This window comes from Asterias amurensis, chromosome 13 (genome assembly GCF_032118995.1).
Source record: "Asterias amurensis chromosome 13, ASM3211899v1".
NCBI classification, from domain to species: domain Eukaryota; kingdom Metazoa; phylum Echinodermata; class Asteroidea; order Forcipulatida; family Asteriidae; genus Asterias; species Asterias amurensis.
In genome coordinates, this window is record NC_092660.1 from 7,064,774 (window position 1) to 7,083,729 (window position 18,956).

At 38.7% G+C, this 18,956-nt stretch overlaps 1 protein-coding gene across 2 annotated transcripts in view; it reads right to left on the reverse strand.

Moving 5' to 3' along the window:
- Positions 1 to 18,956, reverse strand: part of LOC139946540 (ankyrin repeat domain-containing protein 13C-like) — a 35,759-nt gene extending 16,803 nt beyond the window's left edge. The window contains exons 1-6 of one of the 2 annotated variants that reach the window (XM_071944234.1): positions 18,737 to 18,956; positions 17,330 to 17,371; positions 6,435 to 6,539; positions 4,471 to 4,602; positions 3,708 to 3,919; positions 2,698 to 2,715 (exon numbers count right to left, since the gene is read on the reverse strand). In XM_071944234.1, the coding sequence (XP_071800335.1) occupies positions 2,698 to 2,715; positions 3,708 to 3,919; positions 4,471 to 4,602; positions 6,435 to 6,539; positions 17,330 to 17,371; positions 18,737 to 18,860 (633 nt within the window). In that variant the 5' untranslated portion in view covers positions 18,861 to 18,956. The remainder of the gene's footprint in view (positions 1 to 2,697; positions 2,716 to 3,707; positions 3,920 to 4,470; positions 4,603 to 6,434; positions 6,540 to 17,329; positions 17,372 to 18,736) is intronic. The other variant, XM_071944235.1, reaches the window with a different exon arrangement.

The window sequence follows — 18,956 nt, forward strand, 5'->3', positions numbered from 1 at the left end:
GGAAATGCTTTATAGATATGAAGTTATTGATGACACATACCAAATAATGAATTAAAACATCGAAAAACTTAACCAAATGATGTATTCTGCTTCCGAATGAACGATGTTTTTGCTTCAAGGTTTGAGCTTGTCTTGAAATGCAGCGATCCAGCAACGTCGAGTCATGTTCGAGTCGAAGAAAAACACGAAATTCCACGATTCAAATGGAGTTTTTGACGTTAAAAACGCTACATTGTTGAATGAAAATGTTTTGTAGATATGGAATTATTGATGAGACATAACAAATGGTGAATTAAAACATCGAAAAGCTTTGCCAAAAGACGTATTCTGCTTCCGATTGAACGATGTTTTTGCTTCAAGGTTTCGACTGGTCTAGCATCCGGCCACAAAACCCACCAGCCAAATGATCATTTTCCAGCGTTGAGCAGATATACATCACGTGTATGTACATGTACATGTATATGCATGCTATAGTTCGCCCATTTCTTCCTCTACAGCGGAATGGATACAACGCCAAGCAAGTCAAGACTAGCAAGCCCGTCCCCCCCGACCAAAGGGTCCCCTATACCCAAGGCCAAACACACACACCCACAGTTAGTTTACCATACCTAGGTCCCCCCTCTCATCGCCTCCAACGCATCTTCAAGGAAGCAGGTATCAAGGTGTATCACTCCGCCCCGAAGAAACTCCATGGCTCTCTCCAATCGCACAAGGACAAGAAGGACCCCTCCGCCCGTGCCGGAGTCTATCGCATTCCATGCGAATGTGGTAAGGTTTATGTCGGGGAAACCGGGCGTAACCTTCCCACTAGACTTAAGGAGCACCGAGCACACGGAAGGAGGGGGGACTTCGATAAATCCGCCATCGTCAAGCATTCCCACATCGCGGACCACCGAGTGAACTGGGATGCTGCTGAGATCATCGCTCCCATCCAGGCGTGGCACCCTAGACGCATTAGAGAGGCCATCGAGATCCACAAGCATGACACCGTACCCCAAGACATCGGCTTCCACATCAGTGACATCTGGCTCCCTCTTCTCCCGACCAATGGATCTTCTATATCCACGGTCACCCCCTAGGCCCCAACTATTAGACTGCTTTGGGTCATCTATACCCTCAGTCACCTAGGCCCCACACCCTCACTGTCCCCTGTGCTTGTTCCTACTGACACGGTTCAGTGAGCACACACCCCCCACACAACCCCCAAGGCTCCACAACAGGTTTCACCACGCATCATCGAGTTCACTTCCCGCCTTCATTTCCCGCCTTCATGCATCACCGCTGATCCACCACCTAGTACTTAAGCAGCATGCAGCATCAGAGTCCAGCATTCTCCAGAAGACGATCAGAGCATACTGATCGAAACGTCGAGTTAACCCAACGGTTCTTTTCAGAACCACCCCAACTCATTTAGAGATTGTTATTACATGGTGTTACCGCAAACTCTTCTATATCTTATCTCCACCATGCAAAGTTTCAAATCCTACCCATTTCTTCCTCCATAGTTCTACACGTGTCAACGCAGCGGTCCCTCGTTACGATCGCAGGCATTCGGTTCAGACGATGGCTCCCCATGATTATAACATCGATGCGATTTTTTGGAGGAGGTCTCGATCTGTGTTATGAACAACACGGGACCCAGGTAATTTCGCAACATACATAGCATTCACACGACGTGGATTTGCGATTTCATAACATCGATGTTATGAAATCGCACGGGACCCTCGTTAGCAGCGCTCGTGTGAATGGGCCTCAAGTCTACACAACATTTCTGTTATCTAGGTAGTTTGGCCAGTCCCAACGATCTTGTTATTACAAGAATTGACTGTACACGGTTTACACATTTCAGAGTACGGTAACCGTTTTGGATTTCTGATGCTAAAATAAGCCTCTGTTTTAACAACTTCTTGTTCAGTTAAGGAGTCATGGATGTAAGTTTTGGATCACACCATCATCAATACAACACACAAACAAATAACTGTAAGTTTCATCACAGCATTTTGGTTAACCAGTGATGTGGGTGTGCACAATTTATTGAGTATTCATTGACTACTTCAAAGAATTTGACAAGGAGGTTTTCTTCACGTAATAGAAACGGGATGTTTTGACGTCATGGAAATGAGATATTTCCTTTTGGCTTCAACACAGTCAAGGCCGGTGTACCTCACTTCCTGTTTAGCATCAATTCAATTTACATCAGGTGGTTACCATGGTAATTACCACAACAAAGTCACGTTTACAGTTTGTACCCAACTAATTCACTGGGTATGCACATGTATTGTTGTGTTTAAATTGTCCCTGCTCTGCCTTGAACATCTGTTAAGATTGATTGGGCGCACTACAAATGCCTATTATTATTAAAGTTGGTAAGGAAAATTTATATATACAGTCACCAACAAACTCAGTTTAAATGTCAGAAATACTCAGCAATATGCATATTTGCACATAAGAAAGGAAAGTTGTGTAGGTTGGTAGACAAAGAGATATAAATGATGGCGGAAAAATAACCATGCTTTTGTGCAACCAAAATGTATCCAGAAAAGAACTAGGGTGATTATCAGCACCATTGATAGATACAATAAGTAGAGTACATGTATAACAAATACATGTTCCCATCACCATATTACTGTGCACTGAATACAAATCTTATCCCACGCTTGGTAAACCATGTGATACTCAGTATGTATTCAAATTAACCTGTCTCATTTTGTAGTGCTTTGTTCATAGATGATGTCCACAGGTTCAAGCAAAGATAAGAACAGAAATATCAAACATTAGGATTATTAGCTCAAGCTTTTACACATAAATTAATATTCTTTATCCCCGATGCAAATTTAACATCTAATTAAAATTAAGTCCAACTTCAGTCAATTAGTTACTCAGTGGAAGGCCATGTGAATCGCATGACCACGGAAGGAAGAAACATTTTACCATAAATATCACACTCAATCAAACAGGTGTCCTTCCTTTAGGACAAAAGTATATAAATAACAAGAAAATTATCATAGTAATTTTAGTTTTAACCCATACACCGATGTGTGTAAGCACTGTATACTCCCAAGTCCTGTGAAAACCTCGGGAATAGTAAATTTAAATTAGATGCAAATTTAACATTCTATGAAAAGAAAATATATTGTTTGGAAACACAATGCATCAAAAGCCAATCCCTTTCTTGACATTTGACCTTGGTGGTCCTAAAACGAAAAGCTTCTGGGGGAGTCAAAGACCAGTCCACAATTGTGAAACCCCTCTTTTGAAAGAGCGTTTTTGGCAGAAAATTAAATTTGGAATCAACACATTTTGGAATACATAACTGGCATTAAGTTGATAATCAAGTTCACCAAGGATAAATTAATAACCCATTTGCTCTTTACTGGTAATAACTAATTCAAGTATAACAGATACCTTTGTTACAAGACCAGTCCCCTAAAGTCATTTCACATCACAGCAATTTAGCAGGGGTCCCTAGCTATATTCTAGCACGTGAAAGGACTCAAATGTGTGGACTGTCCAAGGTCCCTAACAGTGAAATCTTCTCAAATTTGCCGTCCTTTATGGAAAGTATAAATACTATTTTCCTTTCACACAAGGTGCATTTTGTAAAGCTTTGTAACCATGCTAAAAATAAGCAAGGGACCCTCGTTAGTTTGCTGTCGTGTGAAAAGGCTTTAAAATGATAAACATTCTGCAAGATATGAGCAGCTTACCTCATATCGGACTCTCTGGTAGAGTTTATTGTCGTTATCCAGAACCACTAAGGAGTTATCTGGTTTTGCATCACCATTGAATAGAAATGTGTTATTGCCTCTTTGCCACCTCATATCGTTGAAATCAACTAGCGTTGTATCCATCCGTACGCGCGTTCCTCTCTTAAGAATGCGACATGTGTCTGATGGAAGCATTCTGGAAACTAAAGGCACTGTCAAGAAAAAGGGAGATCTTATTTGGTAAAAATTCAAGTGTTAGATTATAATAATAACCCCCCCAAAAATAATATTGGTGGTTGTGAGTTACCCAGTTGCACTGTGTAACTGCCAGGGTTGTAGCTAGACCAATTTCAGTAGTGGGCAATAAAACTATTTTTTTCAGAATCCACCAAGTGCGTGTGGATCTACAAAATTATTCATGTTCAATTATGAGGCCATTATTGCTGAAGTTGGGGTCAGGTTTCCAAACTGTTAGTTTTATGGGGCCATGCAATAAGTTGAATGGTCTTTTGACTGTTCTTTCTCTGTGACATTTGATACTCCTTATCATTAGCTGTGTCTCAGATCAATGCACACAGGAAAATGTTTTGTAATCTGTGCAGGGCAGCCCAATATAATTTGCTCAGAGTGATGGGCAAACATTAAGAGTCTTGGGCAGGCCTGCCCAGAACCGCTCACTGTGGCTACAAACCTTCATCTTTCATACCATTCAAGGCCATACAACTCATTTTTTTCTCCATGGTTAATGTTCACACCATCTTACCCCAACTTTGGAAATCCCATCTGAGTTCAAGGTAGAAATCTCCTAGGTCTTCTAAAGCTTGAATGAGTTGAGGGCGCTTTGCTTCTAGCAATTCCCTTGATTGTTGTTTCAGCTTTCTTAATAACATCGTAACTATTCAGGGAAAAAACACACAAATACAATTACATGTCACCACCCAAAGTCAACATTGGTCAATTATGTAGAAAAATCATGCTAAGTTGTTTCCACCATGTTAGTTTTAAAAGTTGATCAAACAATTTTGGAGACTTGTGCACCGAACATGCAAGGGGGTCAATGTCGCGCATTGTGGGTAGGTTGGTTCTTCAAAGAAGTGCAACTACAGTGCTCTTTCAGGTATTGTGCAGGCAAGCTTGACATCAAGTTAAAACTGTCCATGTTATAAACATTAACTCAAAGATTTTGCATGTTCATGTATGCGGGACTATTGTGACTAAAAATGATTTAATTTGGGTACTTTTTGTAACACAGAACACAATGTCCACAAATTCACATTAAACTTACATGGTTTGAAGATAATGATGGTAGAAAGCTTCCCATAAAATATTAATTCGTTAAGTGCTGTAGTTTTTGAGAAATGAGTAAAACACGTCACAAAAATAATGTTTTACTTATTTTTGTAAAACTATCAGCACCTCAGCATGTAATATTTTTCGGTAAACTTTCTACCATCATTATCTTCAAACCAAGTAAATTTAATGTCAATCTGTGGACATTGTTTTTTTTTTTTTTACAAAAAGTACCCAGTCCCTTTCAAATATCAAATATTATTCACATTCTTCATGTTCTTTATCTAGAATGAATTTTTTTTAGCTAACTTGACTTAGCGGTACAACTTACATGCATGTATGTACAGTTGTATACTTTGGTTAAATATACAAGTGTCTAATACTTCATCTACTATAATTGACCAAACTTCCATCGCTGGCTGATTGCAGAAATAACTTCACAACTTTGGGAATATACTTTTGAAATCGACTATCACAGGCAGTTGCTCCATCTTCCAAATCGAGCACTAATTCTAGGGTCTCACGCAACATGTCTGGTTTAAACTCAATTAAATGCAATACAGAGAGATACAGGAAATCTACAATTCCACAACTTGCCAACATGTTGAAGTAGTTTTTATTTTTCTTGTCTTTTGTTTTTACAAATCCCTCTTATTTTTTTTGTGATTGTTTGTATTTTTTATGTTCTTGCCTTTTGCCATTGTTGGTTTTTGATTCCCTAATTGCTCTTGTAGTTGTTTTATGCAACATTTGTAAAGTAATACATTTTACACTTTATTGCATTTTTATATGAGATTGTTGCTATTTTTAAGATTACTCTGACCATTTCAGCTTATGCTGCTGGTCATTTATGTATACCAGTAAATAATAAATACATAGTATATCAAATGTGAATTTGAAGAATGAGTAATTCAGTGACCAAAATGCTTTCAACCATTATGATATTGGTAAACACTTCATGAACATGTTAAAGGTCATGGGGCCAAAACAAAACTAACAAATAAATAAAACACAATAACTAAAACGTTTATTCAAATAACATTGTACCCTTGAAAAGCTATCCAGTAGAAATGCCCTTCAGAACAACATAAATTAATATCCCGAGGCTTAACCTAACCTGTGTAAAATTCATTCAGACACTGCAGAATCCACCAACAGCTTGCCCAGGAGGAAACAACAAAAAACACCTGGGCCCAATTTCATAGAGCTGCTCAGCACAAAAATTTGCTAATGTATGAAATTTCTTCTTTGATAAAAACAGGACTATAAAACAAATGTCCATGTGATTTTCAGGATTTACAAGCAAACAACAGCTGAATACCAGTAACAAGCAATATACAACAAATACAAATTTGGTTGGTAATCCTGTTTTTATCAAGGAACAAATTTCATGCTTTAGCAGCTTTATGAAATTTTGCCCTGAATGCAAATTCTTACTTGTTTGTCTGTCTCCGCGGCTGACTGCTTCCGCTAATGGAGTCCATCCTTGAAGGTTTTTTAATCTGACAGGTGCATCATGGGCTAGCAACAAGTGAATACACTCTATCAAAAGACATCAAACAAATCATACATTTAGTTCATAATACAAGTAAAGGGAAGGTACACGTTTGGTAATTACTCAAAACAAATATAACTTAAAAACTGACTTGGTAACGAGCATTGGAGAGCTGTTGATAGTATAAAACATTTTGAGAAACGGCTCCCTCTATATTAGCATAGATTTTGAGAAAGAGGTAATTTATCATTAAAATAATAAAAGACTTCTGGCCAGACGTCTTTTATTCCTATCTGAAAGAACACAAATTTGCAACTTCGATGACCAATTTAGCTCAAATTTTCACAGGCTTGTTATTTTATGCTTAATGATGGGATACACCAAGTGAGAAGACTGATCTTTGACAATAACTAAACGTGTACCTTCCCTTTAAATTTGCATCGGGGATAAAGAATATTAATTTTGTTTTGTCCTTACACCCTTACATGTTTCATATAAGCACTGTATACTCAGTACTTTCCTGAGTTTGTAGGTATATTAATTTGGTGTGATTTGAACCCACGACCCTTGCAATTCTAGAGCAGTGTCTTACCAACTAGACCACTGAGATTGCCCAGTAGCTAGAGGCAGTTGAAATCCTATCTTATAGGCCTAGTATGCAACAATTTTCAATACTTCCAGAACTTACAATCACAGTACATGTTTAAAAAATCACAAGCAATTGTACAAAACACACTGTAAAGTGTAAACATATTTATGTATGATAATCTGTACTATTAAAGCGATAGACATTATTGGTAATAACGCAAAATAATTGTTAGCATCAAAACTTACTTGGTAATGAGCAATGGAAAGATGTTGATAGTATAAAACATTGTGAGAAAAGGCTCCCTCTGAAGTTTCGCAGTTTTTGAGAAAGAGTAATTTCTCACTCCAATAATAAAAAAATTCAGCTGAAGCACACACAAATTTGTGTAACAATGGTTTTTTTCCCCTTCATTATTCTCTTGCAACTTCGGTGACCAAATGAGCCAACATTTTCACAGGTTTGTTGTGAGAAAACTGGTCTTTGACATTACCAAACGTGTCCAGTGCCTTTTAAGCCCTTCTACATGTATCATCCTTTACTTGAAGTAACAGTGCATACCGCTATTGCCTAAAATGCAGAACAATTGATTTCAACTGTTTAATCACAGCATAAAGAACTTAGGACAGATGGTTTGGGGCCGAATACAAAAATAATTGTAAGATTACCTATATTAAAGGGAGCTGCTTCTCACAATGTTTTATACTATCAACATCTCTCCATTGCTTGTTACCAAGTAAGTTTTTATGCTAACAATTATTTTGAGTAATTACCAATGGTGTCCAGTGCCTTTAACTCAGCCTGCTTTAAAGGGAAGGTAGGCCCTACACGTTTGGTAATCGTCAAAGACAAGTCTTCTCACTTGGTGTATCCCAACATAGGCATAAAATAACAAACCTGTGAAAATTTGAGCTAAACTGGTCATCGAAGTTGCGAGAAAATGATGAGAGAAAAAAAACACTTGCTGGACGAATATGTGCGCTTTCAGATGGGAATAAAAGACTTAAAATAAAAGGCTAGAAGTCTTTTATTATTTCAGTGAGAAATTACCTCTTTCTCAAAATCTATGTTACTTCAGAGGGAGCCGTTTCCCACAATGTTTTATATTATCAACCATGTCAACAGCTCTACAATGCTTGTTACCAAGTCAGTTTTTAAGTTAATATTTGTTTTGAGTAATTACCAAAAGTGTACCTTCCCTTTAACTCCCTCATTTTATATGCAAAACACTTATCCTTGTCGCATAAAGCGCTAGTATTCCTTTTAAATACTTATAAATGCAAAATAAAATTACTGCCAGAGAAATTTAATTACAGTGTTTGTGTTTCAATGATACCAGCATCATTCACACAATATTACCACTATTATAAACAGCATGTAGCACTGTATTCAGCAACAGAGATTCATTTGCATTACAGAACATTATGTTCTATTCTATATAGCACTATCGAATACACATAAATACGTGTGCATTCCAGCATGATAAATTCCAAACTGTAAAGTGATTGATTGATTGTATTTATTCAGTCTATACAAACAGCAAGGACATGCCAAAAATACAAACACAACAACTTCAACAACAGGAGAAACGGCAATGAAATAGTCTAATGTAAACCAAAATAAAAAACAAGATAAAAATACTGCACAAAATTATCCAAGGATAACCCCAAAAAGCCAATAACTTAAAGGCACTGGACACTATTGGTAATTGTCAAAGATCAGTCTTTTCACTTGGTGTATCTCAACATAATATGCATAAAATAACAAACCTGTACAAATTTGAGCCTAATTGGTCAGTGAAGTTGCGTGATAATAATGAACAAAAAACACCACACCCTTATCAAACGAAGTTGTGTGCTTTCAGATGCTTGATTTCGAGATCTCAAATTCTAAATCTGAGGTCTAGAAATCAAAATTCATGGAAAATTACTTCTTTTTCAAAAACTACGTTACTTCAGAGGGAGCCGTTTCTCACAGTGTATTACACCATCAACAGCTCCCCACTACTCATTACCAAGTAAGGTTTTATGCTAATAATTATTTTGAGTACAAATAGTGTCCACTGCCTTTAAGACTTATTTCCATTGGGGTCATTGGATAATGGATGGATAACTAGAGTTTTACCCTACACCAAATGCGTCATTGGTACAGTGCTCTCACGAGTCATGCAGACATACATTTGCAGGATACTACTTGAATGGATTGGAACCAACCACCCCCGCAATATTCTAGACAACAAAATTTAACCTCTAGACCACTGAAAGTGTCTGGTTCGAATCCTCTATCAAATTAGCAGCAGGTACATGTACCACAAATTAGAAATAAGTAATTTACTAACAATTTGCATGTTCATAAATCATCAATACTTTGGACAGGTTCATCCAGAGAGGAGACCATTATGGCCATACTTAAAACGAGTGATATCAACATGATGAGGATTGATAACAAACGGTCAGAGGAAATTGAGTCAAAAGAGGTTGCTATCAGATGATTGTGCAAATTCCAATGACCCAATTTAAACAGGGGCTACAGGATAATCTCAATATTTTTCCTATTACTTTTTTTGGTCAAATAGTCATCGTAGAATGGTTTATAACCATTTTACGCTTAAAATTTGCATTTATTAATAAATAATTCAAGTCAAAGATGCACCGTGCCGCGCAGCTTTTTCAGCTGAGAGTCAAAAACTGTTTATCTTCAATGATACGCACTGACCCCCTTGACTTCAATGGGTTATTTCCCAATACAGTTTGTGCACAGTTCTCCAGCTTTGGCCAATTGAGGGTGCTCTTTTCCTCATCAAATAGCACCGATGATGTCCAAATTCCTTTGCTGCGCAGGTTTGTTTGACCTCACATTTTTCAGAACTTTGGCTTGGAGTGTTTCAGAGAATTTCTTTTTTTTTTAGCATGTTTAAACGTGAGGTAAGCCACTCGTTATATTGTTTTCTTGTTTCATATGGACTCCATCTACATGTTCTAAAAAAAAGTAATATTTCAGAGCATTCTGTAGCCCAACTTTGGTTGGTTGGCTGCATACATTTGGCTCCTGCCAGTTCAAAACTTGCATTAAACAGTTTGAATCTTAAAGGGTCTGGGTACTTAAAGGCAGTGGACACCTTGGTAATTACTTAAAATAATTATTAGAATAAAACCTTACTTGGTAACGAGTAATGTAAAGAGGTTGATAATATAAAACATTGTGAGAAACGGCTCCCTCTGAAGTGGTAATTACTTAAAATAATTATAATAATAATAATAATAGTAAAAATTTATATAGTGCCATATCCATTGAAAATAATGCTCCATGGCGCTAATACAGAGAAACATTAAAAATTTAGATAATCAGCAAAAACAACAAGATATAAAAATAAGTTCAAAATCAAGCGAACAATGACAAGCAATTAAAGAAATTGACAATATACAATGGAAAGGTATAAATATACAATAGGAGTATGCACAATTTAAAACTGCAAAGAGATTGTACAAACAGACCAGCTGTGACCCAATAAAATTGTAAAAAGAGACATTCACTAAAACTCCAGGGAAACGATAATTAATTACAGAATGGAAAATAAGTGCTACAAGAAATCCTTAAATGATTATAAAAACCACAACAACTACTTGAACAATAAACAGTTATAAAAATGCCTTTCGAAAGAAATGGGTTTTTAGCCCGGATTTAAAAACATCAATACTTGCTGTTTCCCTGAGACACAAATTCAGCTGGTTCCACAAGTTAGGGGCAATGGCGGAAAAAGCTCTATCCCCAAAAGTACATAATCTGGTATTGCAGTGTTGTAGTCTGGTTTTATCACATGATAACCGTGTGTGTCTACGTTAACATGAGCTAGTAGTATGCAGTAATTTACAGAGATAGTCAGGGGCTAGACCATTTAAACATTTATGAACTAGAAGACAAATTTTATACATGATTCTATAATTTACCGGAAGCCAATGTAGCTTCATGAGTACAGGGGTTATATGCTCAAATTTTCTGGTTCCTGTGAGAAGCCTGGCAGCAGAATTTTGCACTCGTTGTAACGGTGCCAGTGTGGACTGGGGTAAACCTGCAAACAAGGCATTGCAATAATCTATCTTGGACATGACTAGCATTGTTATAACTTGCTCAGTGACAGAATAATTCAAGTATTTCTTGATCTTACTGATATTATGCAGATGGTAATATGCATTGCGAGATACCTCACGAATGTGACTTTGCATACGTTTAAGTTACAATCAAAGATGACCCCAAGATTTTTCAACTGTTTGGATGATTTAATGCAGTGACCTCCAATATTAATGTCTACAGCGGAAACTTTCTTCAAGGTCGCAGTCGTGCCAACAACAAGAACTTCAGTCTTATCAGTGTTTAGTTTCATGAAGTTGTAGGTCATCCATGATTTTATATCGGTACAGCACTTCTCAATGACATTGACATTGGCTGCAGTGTCATCGAATGTTGGTGATGTTGAGATGTAAAGCATGGTTGATGACAATACTTTAGAAAATTTTCAAAAAATCTTTTGACATGCAAGTTGCAGAGATCCCAAGATTCTTTTTTCATTTGTCATTAGATGAAAACTGTTCCAATACCCAGTTGCCATAAAAACAATTGTTGACGAGCGAAGTTACGGAGGTGCGAAAACGCAATATATTGGTAAAATTTGAACTTTGACCTCTATTATCTCTCTGCGCCAACGAGATCCCACTCACTTTGAACTTAAATTTGTTTTAGGGATGCAAGCTCTTTCATTTGAACTTGTTCAATTCATGGGATTCTATAGGCGCGTTGAGTTATGCGGCGTTGAAAATGGCACGAGGGCACTGTTCGTCAAAGGTTCAGGTGCGCGTAACATGACGCGCCAACGAGATCCCGAATTTTTTTTTTAACTTTTGGTATAAGCCCAACTGGAGGTTTCAAAAAATGTTTTACTTTTTCTGGGATGACCTTGGCGCACGTTTTTGTGTTTACAGGGAATGTACTATTCGTTTTTTGAGGGCTTTTTGGCCCAAACTTTGATAACTGGTAACTCCAAAACCGAAAGCGTCAGCAAACTAAAATTTTGGATTTATTCGTTTGGTATGATGGTGTATCACTCTAATTTTTTAGAAGAAGACCTGCGAACCCATGAATCACACCCCCCCCCCCCTAATTTGGTACATTCTTACAGGCAGGGACTCTTAACAAAATGTCATTCTGGATTAAGGTGAGAGCAGTCTCTGTCCCGTGGCGTCTACGGTAGGCGGATTGATAGGGCTCGTTCAGTTGATGATCAGACATGTGTTGTGTCAATTGCTGAGCCACCACTTGCTCCAAAATTTTAGAGCAGAAGGACAAGTTTGTTATTGGCCTATAGTTTGTTGGGTCCTCAGCAGCGTCGTTTTTCATCTGCCGACGTTTGGGAATTGGTGTGAGGAAGCTGACTTGAGTGCTCTAGGAACTACTCCATGAACAATAGATGAGTTTATGACGGATGTTATAACTGGGGCCACAACCCAAGCTTTTAGCCAGCAATGCGTCCGGGCGTCTTTTGGACGCCCTATTTCATTTTTGGACGCCCTGAAAAACTGTCGGACGCCCTTGAAGACGCCCTGTTAAGCTTAGGCGATTAATCGAAAGGCCCATTCACACTAGCGCTGCAAACGAGGGTCTCGTGCGATTTCATAACATCGATGTTATGAAATCGCAAATCCACGTCGTGTGAATGCTATGTATGTTCTGAAATTACCTGGGTCCCGTGTTGTTCATAACACAGATCGAGACCTCCTCCAAAAAATCGCATCGATGTTATAATCATGGGGAGCCATCGTCTGAACCGAATGCCTGTGACCGTAACGAGGGACCGCTGCGTTGACACGTGTAGAACTATGGAGGAAGAAATGGGCGAACTATAGCATGCATATACATGTACATGTACATACACGTGATGTATATCTGCTGAACGCTGGACAACGATCCGTTTGGCTGGTAGGTTTCGTGGCCGGATGCTAGACCAGTCCAAACCTTGAAGCAAAAACATCGTTCAATCGGAAGCAGAATACGTCTTTTGGCAAAGCTTTTCGATGTTTTAATTGACCATTTGTTATGTCTCATCAATAATTCCATATCTAAAAAACATTTTCATTCAACAATGTAGCGTTTTTAACGTCAAAAACTCTATTTGAATCGTGGAACTTTGTGTTTTTCTTCGACTCGAACATGACTCGACGTTGCTGGATCGCTGCATTTCAGACAAGCTCAAACCTTGAAGCAAAAACATCGTTCATTCGGAAGCAGAATACGTCATTTGGCTAAGCTTTTCGATGTTTTAATTCATTATTTGGTATGTGTCATCAATAATTTCATATCTATGAAGCATTTCCATTCAACAATGTAGCATTTTTAACGTCCAAAAAGCTATTTGAATCGTGTTTTTCTTTTTTTAGCTTCGAAAACGTAACCCCCTACCCGCCGGCCGCCGGGATGAGAGTTACGTTATCAAAAGACTCTAGCACCCAGGCGGTCTCCCACAGACACTGCAGAAGTAACACAATGTATCATTTTACCTCCCCTGTGTGGGAGCCTTGTGCGCCGCCATGCCGCCGAACTGCAGACCACAGTGGGATCATATTATACAAACCACAACTCATCCACAACCCAATTTATGAATGAGAGGTCACCCATGTGCATTATGGATGCTTATTGGTTAGCTAGAATGAAATGGGCGGGATCTAGCTAAATATGCACACATGTAAGAACAGTCATGTGCAGTAGACACTTTAAAAAGACACTTTATTTGTGTGTAATAGAACTCTATGGTGAAACTGAAAGGCCCATGTTCACACCATGGGTAGACAGTACACTCCACAGATCCATACCCCGATTTGTAAATACTTCTATGCATTGAAATTGGGCGTTGTAAAAATGTCAGAGTTTAGGCTAGAATTATAAATGATACTGTTTTGATGATATAGCGTGGGATAAATAAAAGAAATATGCTCAAGCATACTTAACCTTGTATCTGGCCATTGAAAAAACAAACATATAAATTGCATCAGACTCAATACCAGTTAGGCCTATTGTAAGCAAAGCGAAAGAAATACCAAAATTGCTACTATCTGCCAGCTGCATGGTTCTGCAAGATACAATGTACCATCAATTTATCTTATATACTGTCGCCCATTCATTGATTGCCGGCAAGGGTATCAAATTTCACGTCAGACACCCGAGGTTTTCATTTCACACACAGTTTATTTTGTCATAAGAATAGTTGTAGCCTACTTCATCATGGAAAATCACAAATTTCTTCCAACATCTTGCCAGAAATTCGCCCGATCCAGTGTCGAGTGACCCGAGTGACTGTTCTAGCAGTGATTTTCCTGACCCCATGCAACAACCGGGACCCTCAGAGAAAAATAACAGCTCGTCCCACTCCCATTGTGAGTTTGACTTCCCTGATTCGAACCAAGAGACAAGCCAAGTCGCCCAACTGATGTCGATTCCAGTGACAGCGACCAACATCAGTCTGTACCATGCCTATCTAAAAAAGGGTAAAGAACACAAGATCTAGAAGAGTCCTCGCCAAAAAACAAAAGACAGTGGAAAAGAAATTTGTCCGTACATGGTTGGCTACCCAAAGCATACGTTGAGTTGAGCACACAGTAGATGCAATAGCTCTGTGGTACATGTCATGTACCTGGCTACATGATAGCTGAAAATTTTTCCCAAAAATTTGGACGCCCTGTTTTTCAATCAAGTCAAATTTGGACACCCTATTTTCAAATCCTGGCTAAAAGCTTGCCACAACCTGGGAACATGATTTTAGCAACTTTGTTGGGATTGTATCCAGATGACAAGATTTTGGAGGTGATGTGCGAACTAACTTCTCGACTGGGATCGATGAAACTGTTTGGAGCGCTAGTTGACTTTCCGGGCTGTGAGTAGGATTCGTATCTACGTGATCCTGCACCACTGCACATTCACGATGCACAGCTTCCTTGCAGTTCATGCGTATCTTGTGAATTTTGGACTGGAAGAACTGACTGAAGAGATGCGCAATCTTATCTACTGAACCACATGAAGGTAGACAAGTTTTATTTTTATGACCAAGTAGGTTGTCTAGCACTTTAAACATGCGATTTGCATCTCCTCGGCAGTCGCTGATGAGGTCTCTGTAGTAACTGCATTTGGCTGCTCTGAGAAGTCCAATGACCTTGTTCCGTTGATTTTTGTACAAGTCTCTGTCAATTATAAGTTTCGTTGAGCGCCATCTGCTCTCTAGTCTCTTTCTCTTCGCTTTCTCCCTGCGCAGATCATCAGAGTACCAGGATGTATTGGGATGAAGAGTGCGAGTTTTTGTCACTAGTGGAGCATGTTTATCTAGAAGATTGGCCAACACTGTATTGTAAGTGTTAGCAAGAACATCTGGGTTGGTGTCTGCCGTAGCTAAGTCAACAAATGACGATCCGGTGACATCCTGAGCAAATTGAGTAACATCAATGTTCTTGATCTTTCGATAAGTCAGAGATGTCCGTTTGCGTGTGTGTTTGTGGACATCGAATGTGCATGTCACCAGAGAGTGATCAGATATTGTAGGATCAAATACATCAACTGATTTGATGATGTCGAGTGATGCACGAGTGATTAAAACATGTCCTCGGTTATGTGTTTGTTTCTGCACATGCTGCTTGAGACTGCAAGATTCCAAGAGGTTTGTGAAGGCCAAGGTGTCGCGATTGTCTGGTTGATCACAATATATGTTAAAATCCCCCATGATTACAAGCTCCACCGGGGAGGTGAGCATCTCCTCCAACAGATGACCAAACTCAGTGAGAAATATGTTCATACTGGAAGCAGGCGGTCGATAGAGAACCATCAGTTGAAGTGAAGCATTTTTGCACTTTATGTCACATTCCATGTGTTCAAACGAGGTTGCGACAAATCCGTTACATTTTTCAAGTAAGGTAAGTTCTGGTTTATACAACAGCCAAACGCCGCCCCCAGATTTACCCATTCTGGGGTTATGAATAAACTTGTGGCCCAGAGAGGTAAGCTCGGCAATGGTGACAGTGTCATTTTCCTTCAACCATGTTTCTGTGATACACAAAACATCAACATTGTTTTCGTCGAAAATCACCAGTACCTCTGTGGATTTATTACATACTGAACGAGTGTTTAAAGTACTCACATTGAGATTGCAGTTGGGTTTGTTGTGGTTCTCATCATTTCGGATGCACACAATATTCGCATAGTCCCTTCTTGAGTACAACGCCGGGTTATTGATCTTCTTTAACGAGTCATTTAAAAATGGCCGCCGTCTTCCAGTTATAGTTGCTATTTCACCGTGTGTTGTTTCATGATAGCACGGACGCCGACAGTTGAGTTGGCCCCCGCAACCGTTCCGACGTGTTGGTGGCTTATGGCTGATCTTTAGCTCACGTAAAGTCTCGAAAACAGCCTGTGGGAGTTCCGAAAGTTTTCCACAAAGTTCTCGAAGCTGTCTAGCAGAATACACCCACCGCATTTTGATTGAGCCCACCGCCGTACCTTCCCGGTAGAGTAGATGAAGAAACACGGTGAAATGTTCAGTGATCTTGCGTGCATGGATGGATGCGTCTACTGTGTCCACATTTCCAAAATGACGAAGCAAAGTCCGGCCAAAATCCGAGAAATAGCAATGAGTTATGCCTTCAAATTTGCACATATGAAGTAGAAGACATGTTTAAAAACATTCAGTGGAAATAAACAAGACGTAGAATAATTAAAAGCAGAAAACTGATAAAAAGACTGCAGACTGGAGCCACTTAACGTAGCGCTCACACGTTTGCATCACATGAATTCTATTATTAGAATAAAACCTTACTTGGTGGCGAGTATAATATAAAACGTTGTGAGAAACGGCTCCCTCTGAAGTGGCGTAGTTTTCGAGAAAGAAGTAATTTTCCACGAATTTGATTTCGAGACCTCAGAAATCAGAATTAGCTATTGAGGTCTCAACATGAAGCATCTGAAAACACACAGCTTCGTGTGACAAGGGTGTCTTTTCTTTCATTATTACCTCGCAACATTGATTACCAATTGAGCTCAAATTTTCACAGGTTTGTTATTTTTTGCACATGTCAAGATACACCAAGTGAGAAGACGGGTCTTTGACAATTACCAATTGACATTAAGCTCACAAAGTTTGAAGATATAATACTGATGGTAGATAATGACAGTCACATGTAATCTTAAATTTCCACGTCATTATATTAAAAACGTAGGGCCTACCTTTATAACCAAGCATGACAGCCAGATGAAGTGCTGTGTTTCCTGTAAGAATAAACAAGAAATTTACATTTATAATACATTACATTTGACTCAATTTGACATTGTACTTGTAGAACATACATGATTATTGTAGATTTGTATCATTTTGTGTATTAAAGAACAGTTTATTTGTTTTAATAGCCGATTCCTTCAGTAAAAAAGTGTTGAAATAATCATGCAAAACATTTTTCTTTTAGAATTCTACATAAAATTTAATGTAAACACAGGAAACATCAAAATTTTGTTGCTTCAGTGTTTGATTTTTACTTTGTTTGAGTGGAAAAATTTAGTTATCCTTTAGCCGCTTTTGGCGAACTAGCATCTTGGTATGAAAGCCACTTACAGCTAGAGAAGAGAATAAAACATTATAAATGAGGTTTTCAACAATGTTCATGAACTCTAGTCATTTCTTGTGGGGGTGTCATGGCCGGATGAATACGCTCCATTAAGTCATCGGGATGTGGGTTCAAATTCCGTTTGCGAAAATTGTGTCATTGAGCAAGACACTAAACCATTGCTTCTATCCACCCATTGGTAAAATGGAAACCTGTTAGGGCAGAGATAATAAGCTTGGAGCGCGGTAACTTGCAGCACCAGCTGTGCGTATGTATATATATACTCCCCAGGGAGCTGAGGTGGTTTAAGGAATGAAATATGTGGCCCAGTGAAAAGGGATAATAATGTCAGAAGCACTTTGATATTATTATTATAACCTGCTGTTAACCCAAACTTTAAGGTCCCGGGCCCCGTAGGCTGTCAATTCGCAGGTCACCATCTCCTAGTCAGACGGAGCCAATTTCTTGCAATTTTGGTTTCTAGTTTTACCTAGTAAAATTCTGAAACTCTTCCATCCCTTTTTTCTAATATTATGTAAAGATAAATACGCCTAATTTGTGATATTTATACTGTCTAATAATACAAAATACTTACTATTTTCTTACTGTTTAAAAAATAGTAATAATATTGCATTGGTTGGCAGTTTTCGGGGTTTCAAACTTTTTGTATGTGCCGAATTCAGCTGGCCGAATTTTTGGTTTGTGGGTGCTGAGTTTGCAACTTGCAAACTTCGGCAACCAGCAACTGCAAAAAATGGAGGTGCCGAAGTGACCGGTACCATATTCAACCCGGTCGTACCTGTCTTTGCTATCTATTTCACTCCATTTCTACCATTCTAAGACCACGGTCGTCGTACGTACTGCTGTGCCGGTCGTACTTGCTATGGAATGGCATGCTAAAATGCTATTGCTAGCTATGCTGGTTGTCCAGTACTCTCGCATAAATGAAATGATCGATTTCACAGCAGTCTTTGCATTTATGTTAAATAAATAGATCTGTTTAAAATACAATTTAATTAAACTCAATACATACCATGGACATCCTTCTCAGCTACATCATGTTTACGTAAAAGAGCAGAAAGTCTTCTTTTATCGTCGCTGAACACGCTTTCATGCAGTGGATACTCCGAGAGTGGCCCTTTTTGAAGGGCAGCCATTATTCATTACGTATGGACATCATCATGTACGTGTATGTACACAGAGTAGTTTCAGCTGTACGGACGTGTCCTTATGGGGAGCGCGATTTCTTTGGG